The 9,400-nt window shown below is 40.1% G+C and overlaps 1 protein-coding gene across 4 annotated transcripts in view; it reads left to right on the top strand.

The window, feature by feature from the left end:
- Nucleotides 1-9,400, top strand: part of LOC125463577 (transmembrane channel-like protein 6) — a 100,935-nt gene that overhangs the window by 72,405 nt on the left and 19,130 nt on the right. For all 4 annotated transcript variants that reach the window (XM_059653680.1, XM_059653681.1, XM_059653683.1 and 1 more), the window contains exons 13-15: nt 1,781-1,956; nt 7,080-7,164; nt 8,823-8,920. In XM_059653680.1, coding sequence (XP_059509663.1) covers nt 1,781-1,956; nt 7,080-7,164; nt 8,823-8,920 — 359 coding nt within the window. The remainder of the gene's footprint in view (nt 1-1,780; nt 1,957-7,079; nt 7,165-8,822; nt 8,921-9,400) is intronic.

Raw genomic sequence — 9,400 nt, forward strand, 5'->3', positions numbered from 1 at the left:
AACTTGTTTGTTCCTTTGAAGTGATCTGGCTGCAAGGCAGTGCATTGTTAATGCAAATGCTGCTAAATTAGAAAGGGGGAAGAAGTCGAGAGGTTTGTGTTGCGTTCAAAAATAGGTGGGATCAAAATAAAAATCAAACTGTGGATTTTTTTCATGATGTATGATCATTTTTGTTAAAAAGACCTTCTTCCATCTTTACTATCAATAATCCCCCGTAATCCAGTTCTGAAGCAATTGACAACTTCCAGTACATAACTACACTCTGGTACTTCTCACAAATGACCAGCATTATTCAGTTTAAGCCCATGTGAGTGCAATCAGGTACTAAAGTATTGAACCACCATTGCCATTCATTGTATGTCAGTTCTGTTCTCCCAGTGTTTACCAGAATGAGCAATTTGACCCTAAACCGAGTCTGTTATCTGAATCTTTACGTAAGAGAAATAGTGAAATGCATCCCTTCCTCATTGAAATGTGTCACAGTACTCATTGTCTAATCAGCTGTAATAATGTGTTTGAGATGGTGGCAACTTGAAAATAAGTCTTTAATGTGTTGGTGAATTTGCTTAGTTGTATCTCCTATTTCTTCAATAATTTGGACATTATTACAATCCCCGCTGCAGATAATTTTGAAGAGATTTGCTGGCTGTGTAAGCTTTGTGATGGAATGGATTGGCATATTGCTCAAAGATCTCAGGTCATGGTTGTGGTAAAAGAAGTGGGCAAATGGTCAAATTTTGTGACCTTGATTAATATTTTTCAGTTTGGCTTCATGATGTGTGTAGGTGAAAAAGCAAGCTGCCAATTGCAATAAGAGCTAGCTGATTTACTCCAGTGCTTCAGTCGAGATTTAGAAAGAAATGACCTTTTCATTGACATCACATTTGGTGCTTGGTAAAGGTTTTAATTTTGACATTTCTGTCAAGCAGTGGGTTCAATAAATTTATTGCTGATGTCCTTGTATATGCAAATACTGAGTCACAATTTGTGGCTTGAATTTTATGACAAGCTTATCATAAATTGACAATTCTTGTAACAGACCATGTCCATTCTTTGGATAATGGCACAAATGAGGGGTGAAAAATGTCATAATCCATAATAGTAAAGGTTAGAACATTTCCAAGACCTGGCAGTCTGAGATTGTGTTGTAATTTGCAGTCCACACCAAACAGTGTTCATTTCTGAAAAGGAAGAAATTTCCAATTCAATCTGTGCAGATTTCAAGTCAAGCCCATTGTGATGTTTGAGTAGTTTTGATGTGACATTATGTGGCAGAAACAACTTGAGCTTCAACTATTTCATTTGATCTCTTAAGATTGAATCAGATCTTTTTTTTAAAAAAAATGCAATTTTATTTTCCATGTTACTGAGAGAATATTTGAGTTTGAATGGCTGTTTACTCTACATGACGTTGTACTGTTTCTTACTTCCTCAAGTTAATTTGCCTCTTTCTATTGTACAAAATTTCAACGTTTTCTCCTTTAAGTGAAAATAAACAGTATCTGGAATCTGTATCAATCTTATACAATTTATACAAACAAATGAAATTCTGATTATGTTGATTCTCACTGGCTTGTGCGCTGTCTCTCGCTCTCGCGCTCTGGCTCTCTCTGGGCTGTGAAATTAACATTACAAATCTTACAGATCAGTTTTCCATATGCTCAAGTGGCAATATGTGTTTACGCGGTGGAGACAAGCAATGTGTATGTTTTTAGGTTTTGAACTTGAGGTTTCTTTTAAGTTCCACTCATTTGGCTGGAAAAAATATTTTATGTTTTAGGATTATTCACAAGATATCCAACAAGGAATTCCTGAGAAACAAGTAGAGAGCAGGCTGCTAACACTTCCCTTGATTGTGTCACTTATTAATCTCGTGATGCCCTACGTTTACAATCTAATTGGGTTACTGGAAAAATATGACTTCCCACAGCAACAGATCTATGTTTCCATTACCAGGTAGGAGAAACTTTACTCAAGTCTTAAATAGAAAAACTCTGTCCAAAGAACTTACATCATCTTTTATTTTTGCTAAGTGTGCAAATTATTTATTCCAATGAAAAGGACAAGGTTTTGATGCTGGACTGTTTAAAAATAACACCGGGTTATGAGCAGTAAAAACTAACAGCTTATAACAGGGTCGAGGACCCCACTTATGATGCAGCGGTAGTGTCCCTAACCCTGGATTAGGAAGCCTGGGTTCAAGTCTCACCTGCTCCAGCAGTGTGTAATAACAGGTCTGAACAGATTGATTAGAAATGTAGATTAAATTTAAAAGAGATAATAGGGTGTAAAGCTGTTGTAACACAGTGATATTGTCCCTGTCTCTGGACTAGGAAGCCTGGGTTCACATCGCACCTGCTGCGAAATTCTTTACAACATCGCTGAACAGGTTGATCAGGAAATGTCTAACAGCATATAATAATGCGTCTGAGCAGCTTGATTAAAAACATTTACAAAGAATTCTTGTGGTGCAGAGGTAGTTTCACTGTCCATTGTGTTGTCATTACCCACATATTGACAATAACAACAGAAGATAATAGATGTTCCCAAATTTATATTTTGCCAACGTTTTCTGATATGAAATAGCATTTTGACACTTTGTGGTGTTGACAATGCTGAGTTGATTTTCCAGTATTCATAAGAGAAAGAAGGAGCAATAAAATAGATCCCAAAAGTACAGCTTTCGAGACCAGTCAAAGCACTTGGGTTACCATTGGATGTTGGAGTAGAGTTAAGCCTTTTTGGCCCATTGCGTCTCTTCCACCATATAATCATGGCTAGTATATTTCTCAATCCCATTCTACTTCCTCCTCTATTTAACCCTTCTAGCCCTTACCAATCAAGAATCAATCTGTTTCTGTCTAAAATACACTCAATGACTTGGTCTCCTCAACGTTCTGTGACAGTGAGTTCCACAGATTCACCACTCTCTGATTGCAGAAGTTCTTCCTCATCTCAGTTCTAAAGGGTCGTCCCTTCACTCTGAGGCTGTGCGCTTGTGTCCTATTCTCTCCTGTGAGTGGAAACATCTTCTCCATGTCTCCTCTATCCAGGCCTCTCAGTAATCTGTAAGTTTCAATCAGAATCCCCCTTCATACTTCTAAACTCCACTGAGCACAGACCCAAAGTCCTCAACCGCTCCATATATGACAAGGCCTTCATTCCTAGGATCATTCTTGTGAACCTTTGCTGGACCCTATCCAATATCAGTACAGTTTCCCTGAGATACAGGGCCAAACCACTCTCAATATTCCAGCTGCAGTCTGACTGGAGCCTCATATAGCCTCAACAGTAAATCCCTGTTCTTTTATTCTAACCCTCTTAAAATGAATACTTAGATTGCATTTGCATTCCTAGCTGCTAGGTGAACCTGCCTATTAACCTTAAGAGAATCCTGAAATCGGTCTCCTAATTCCCTTTATGCTTCAGATTTCCAAAGACTTTTCCCATTTAGAAAATAGTCTATGCCTGTATTCTTACCACCATCGCCCCACACTTTTCCACATTGTATTCCAAGTCCTTCTGCAGCCATCCCACATCTTCACCACCACCTGTCCCTCCACCTGTTTTTGTGTCATCTACAAACTTAGCAACATTGTGCTCGGTTCCTTCATCCAGATTATTACTGTATGACATGAATAGTTGTGATCCAAACATGGAACCCCTGCAGAACTCCACTAGTCACTGGCTGCCATCCTAAAAAAAAAAGACCCCTTTATCCCCACTCTCTGCCTTCTGCCAGTCATCCAATCATCTATATGTGCCAGTACCCTGTCCCTAACACCATAAGCTCTTGCCTTATCTAGCACCGTCTTGTATGGCACCTTTATTGAAGGTGTTCTAGAAATTCAAATGGATCACGTCCACCGGCTTTCCTTTGACTAACTTGTTCATTACCTCCTCAAAGAATTCTGACAGATTTTATTAACCTTGATAAGATCACTCCTCAGCCTCCAAAACTCCAGGGAAAATAGCCCCAGCCTGTTCAGCCCTCCCTATAGCTCAAACCCTCCTGGCAACATCCTTGTAAATCTTTCCGAGCCCTTTTCCAGTTTATCAATACCCTTCCTAAAGCAGGGAGGCCAAATTGAACACAGTATTCCGAAAGTGGCCTCACTAATGTCCTGTACAGCTGCAACGTGACATCCCAGCTCCTATACTCAATGCACTAACCAATGAAGGAAGGTGTGCTAAATGCCTTCCTCACCACCCTGTCCATCTGCAATTCCACTTTGAAGGAACTATGAACCCGTACTCCTCAATTCTGGTCTCCCCACTTTAGGAAGGATACGGTTAACCTGGAAAAAGGTTCAGAAAATATTTACAAGGATGTTGCCTGGAGGGTTTGAGCTATAGAGAGAGGCTGAATAGGCTGGGGCTATTTTCCCTGGAATTTTGAAGGCTGAGGAGTGATCTTATCGAGGTTCGTAAAATCTGTCAGAATTTGTTGAGGAGGTGAGAAACAAGTTCGTCAGAGGAGAGCCAGTGGATATGATCTATTTCCCCAGGACCTTACTGTAGAAGTCTTGCCCTGGTTCGCCTTACCAGAATGCAACATCTCACATTTATCTAAATTAAACTCCATTTGCCACAGCTTGGCCCATTGGCTCATCTGATCAAGTTGTACTCTGAGATAATCATCTTCACTGTCCGTTACACCACCTACTTTGGTGTCATCTGCAAACTTACTAACCATACCTCCTCAATTCATATCCAGATCATTTAGATAAATGATTAAAAAAAAGGCAGTGGACCTAGATCCTTGTGGCACACTGCTGGCCAGAGGCCTTCAGTCTAAAAAGTAACCCTTTACCACCCCCCCCCCACCCCCGTCTCCTACCTTCACGATTGGCGAGCTCCCCTAGATTCTATGTGCAACCTTACCAACCAGATTACCATGCAGAACCTTGTCAAATGCTTTGCTGAAGTCCGTACAGACTAATGCTCTGCCTTCTTTAATGTCCTTTGTCACCTCTACAAAAATCTCAATTAAATTCATGAGACATGATTTCCCATGGAAAAAGCCACGTTGACTATCCCTAATCAGTTCCTTCCTTTCCAAATGGATGTTAATCCTGCCCTTTGGATCCCCTCCAACAACATACCTTACCACTGACGTAAGGCTCACTGATCTATGGTTCCCTGTGTTTCCCTTGCAGCCTTTCTTAAATAATGGCACCACATTATCCACCCTCTGGTCTTCCAGCACCTCCCCTGCAGCTGTCACTGATAGAAATCTCTCAACAAGGGGTGCCGCAAACTCTTCCCTAGCTTCCCACAAAGTTTTGGGAAATACTTGATCAGGTCCCAGGAATTTATCTACTTTTAAGACCTCCAGCATGATCTCTGCTGTAAAATGCACTCTTTTCAAGACATCACTCTTTATTTCCCCAGCTTTCATATCGTTCTCCATTGTAAATACTGACCCGAAATAATTGTTCAGTATCTCTCCTAGCTCTTGTTGTCCCACACAAAGACTGCCTTGTTGATCTTTAAGGGGCCCTATTCACTTTTTTTTGCCCCTAATGTACTTAGATAATCTCTTTGGATTCTCCTTAACTCTATTTTTCAAAGCTATCTTATGTCCTCTTTTTGCCCTCCTAATTTCCTGCATACGTGTACTCCTACTGCCCTTCTACTTCTCTAGAAATTCACTTGATCCCAGCTGTCTGTACTTGACATAAGTTGTAAGTATGTTGGCATGATCAGAAAGACAACACTTATCACATGACAGCAACGAATTTAAAAATGTTTCTAAAATGCTTCATGGTATTAACCTACAGGAGGGATTTCCTCAAAATTAGATCACTATGACATTTAAATCAGAAGGTACAATAGGTATTAACCCTTGGTTCATAGAAATCCTGCAGTGCAGACAGAGGCCATTCAGATAGTGACCCAAGGGTGGAATTGAACCCAAGCCCCTGGTCTTGTGAGGTAGCAGTGCTAACTATGGAGTAGAAGATTTGAGATTTTGAGGCCCATTCCAGAGACCTGAGCACATAATGTAGGCTGTAGCTTGTGTGAGAAGTGACAGTACATTGTTTGCAGGAAGTGGTGATATTTAGGCGAGGTATTAACAATCGTGTGGTGCATGTTAAAGATGTCACTATTCCAATGAAGTGTGGGAAAGTTCTCCTATCATCCTGATCAACATTTAATCCTAAACCAATATTATCTAGTCACTTAACACATAGTTATTTGTAGAATACTGCAGTGTGCAAATCGATGCTCAAAAAATTCAAGGTCATCTATTTCTTCTAAAAAACTAAACTTCCTGAAACAGTTATGAAATTAGTTAAATGTAGATGAAATTGGTAATTAAACTGCCATGTAGAAATGATACGTAGAACAGCATGCAACAGTTACTTTTAGTATTTAAGGACCCAAAACCAAATTCAGAACTTGCACTAAATCATTTTGTGTGAACTTTGTATAAAACAAAAAATTCACTCTGTTCAAGCTGGCAAATCCAGACTAGGTGCCCATTCCAAACTGTTTTACCTTGTATAGACACAGTATGGGGAGGCGATGTCCTGGAGGTTTATTGCTAAATTGTTAATCCAGAGACTGAGACAATATTCTGAGGACTCGGGTATGAACCCTGCCACAGCAATTGGTGGAATTCTAATTCAGTTTTAAAATATCTGAATTAAGAGTCTAGTGATGACCATGAACCCATCGTCAGAAAAACCTCGTTTGGTTCACTAATAACAAAGTGTGGAGCTGGAGAAACACAGCAGGCCAGGCAGCATCAAAGGAACAGGAAAGTTTTCCTGGCCTGCTGTGTTCCTCCAGCTCCACACTTTGTTGTCTCTGACTCCAGCATCTGCAGTTCTTGCTATCTCATTTTGGTTCATAAATGTCTTTTAGGGAAAGAAACTGCCATCCTTAGCTGATCTAGACTACATGTGACTCCAGACCAACAGCAGTAGGGATGAATCTTAACTACCGTCTGGGCAATTAGGAAGGCTGAGCCCACAATAATTAGAAAAAAGAGGATTTTGCTGTATTTCCATTGTGCCTGCTGGATGCGTATATCTTTTCCATGACATTGTTGTGATCTTGTTTTCATATAGAAATCTGCTTTTGAAGTTGGCCATTTTAGGACCACTTTGCTTCCACTGGATGGGAAGTAAATTAAAAGCCACAGCAGAAATATCAGTAAGTAAAACAGCTAGGAATGATTTAAACCAAAATAACACTGAGGCCTCTACAGAATCTGTTTACAATGTTTGAATATTTTTGACACAGGGCTGGATTTTACCTGATCCTGTTAGGCAGGTTTGCGACTGGAACAAGGTGGGAGACCGAGCATATGAAGTATATGAGTGGATTGGTTCACCACTCTCCTGCCCTGCCCTGAGTTCACCCCCACAATTAATTTAATTTATTTACTTGTCTCTGCAAAGTGGGCGGCAGCCAATTACTACACCTGCCCACTATGCACAGACAAATAATTTTAAGATCAGTTTTGTTTGTTAACAATTGACCTCTGTAATATGCTACCCACACCCTAATATGGTTGGTGTGCCAGGTAGGCCAGAATAGGGAAGTTGTTTATTAAAGGCCTGGGAGGGTAAAGCCTGCAGGGAGGATTCCTGTGCTTCTTGGGTGCATCACATCCTCCTCCGAGATGCCATGCTGTCTTTCTTCCACGCTATATGCCTTATGAAACACAGCCCCACCATCACTAACACCACCCCGCTCTCACTCTCGCTCACACCCACATCCAGGCCCACCTACCCTCTGGGATCCTGTCTTGTCCCACAGGTCTAGGACCTCTTGTTTTTGGCAGCCATGACACAGGTACATTCTCCTTCCTGTTGCTACTGGAACTACTAGCCAAATGAGTTGGTTGACACCTCCTGAAGTTCAGGCTTCTTCCCACTGAGCAAGTCCCACTGTTAATTCATTTAGGCTATTAGCCCACAGGGGACTGTGGGGACAAACCTATGCCATTTTTGTTGGCTTCTATCCATGGAGGAAGGGGTTGGGGAAGCAGTGTGCTACCCAGTGTCATTATTGAACATAGTTAGCCTTACTTTAGCTTTAAGACACACAAGTTACTCGTATGATCATTTTAACCATCAAGATGTCATATTCTCTGGAACCTGTTGTACTTTTTCAATCATCACAAATCCGCTTTATTTGTAAACCATAGAATAGCACAGTTTTTAAACTTGAGCCACATGTTAAAACGTGGATGTCCTTTTAATTGTTGGTGGTTTTTAAACCATAATGCCTGTTCACAATTGTAATAAATCAGCTGCTTCTTTGTCTAATTCCTTCTAATTCCCTCTAAACATTACTTAAAATGTTGAGGTTGAACAATAATGCTGTTGTTGGAATGTTTTGCTCTCCAAGGAATGTAGGATTTATGAGTAGGAGTCAGCCATTTTGTCCTGCAAGCCTGCTCAGCTATTCAATATGATTGTGGATGTCCTGGCTTTGGTGTCAAATACACTTTCCACAGGAAAGTAATGCTTTATAAAGGGTCAATTTGAAACATATACAGGATCCAGGTCCACTCTAACCATGCTTTTTAACATGAACCCCGAGACTTCCTGACAAAACCTATTTTGTAGAGGATGGCTCAGTGATTAATTTTACTTCTATCACATGAGCATACAAACGAGGATCAGGAATTCTGAATTCTGACCAACCATATGTAATATTAAGCAATTGATCTTGGAATGTCTGATTTGTCATTATTAACATTTGAAGATTGGAGATATATATGACTTGCATTATGAATTTTGTGCTTCTGTTGTGTGATGTCAAACATTTAGCCATCCATCCCTTTTTGTTTTTTGCCTCAGTGTTGGGAGACTTTCGTAGGGCAAGAAATATACCGTTTGCTGGTGGTAGATTTTATATTCATTATTTTGGATACAGTTTTCGGAGAATATGTCTGGAGGTGAGCATTAAATTCATGTGATTTGTTTTATCAATTAATAATTACATGTGCTGTTTTAACAATCTATGGATCATGCCAACTTTTAACAAATTGTGATACGAAATTTAGAACAAGAGGCTCATAAAGATACTAAGAGTTTTACATTTACTGTTTTAATTTCTTACCTTTCACTTTGTTAGTGGTGTCTAACTAATTCAATTATCATCACTAGCTCTGGTTCCTTTTAGTCATATTGTTGGTTCACCTATGCTTCCCGATGTTGCTGAGTTTATACCATTTCAAAGCAAAACCCTAATGTTTCACGCAGTTTAGACAAATATTGAAAATAGATCATAAGTTAACAAGGTGTAGAGCTGGATAAACACAGCAGGCCAAGCAGCATCAGAGGAACAGGAAGGCTGACGTTTTGGGTCTAGACCCTTCCTCAGAAATGCTCAAGATGGGTCTAGGCCCGAAATGTCAGCTTTCCTGCTCCTCTGC

Source organism: Stegostoma tigrinum, chromosome 22 (genome assembly GCF_030684315.1).
Source record: "Stegostoma tigrinum isolate sSteTig4 chromosome 22, sSteTig4.hap1, whole genome shotgun sequence".
Taxonomy (NCBI): domain Eukaryota; kingdom Metazoa; phylum Chordata; class Chondrichthyes; order Orectolobiformes; family Stegostomatidae; genus Stegostoma; species Stegostoma tigrinum.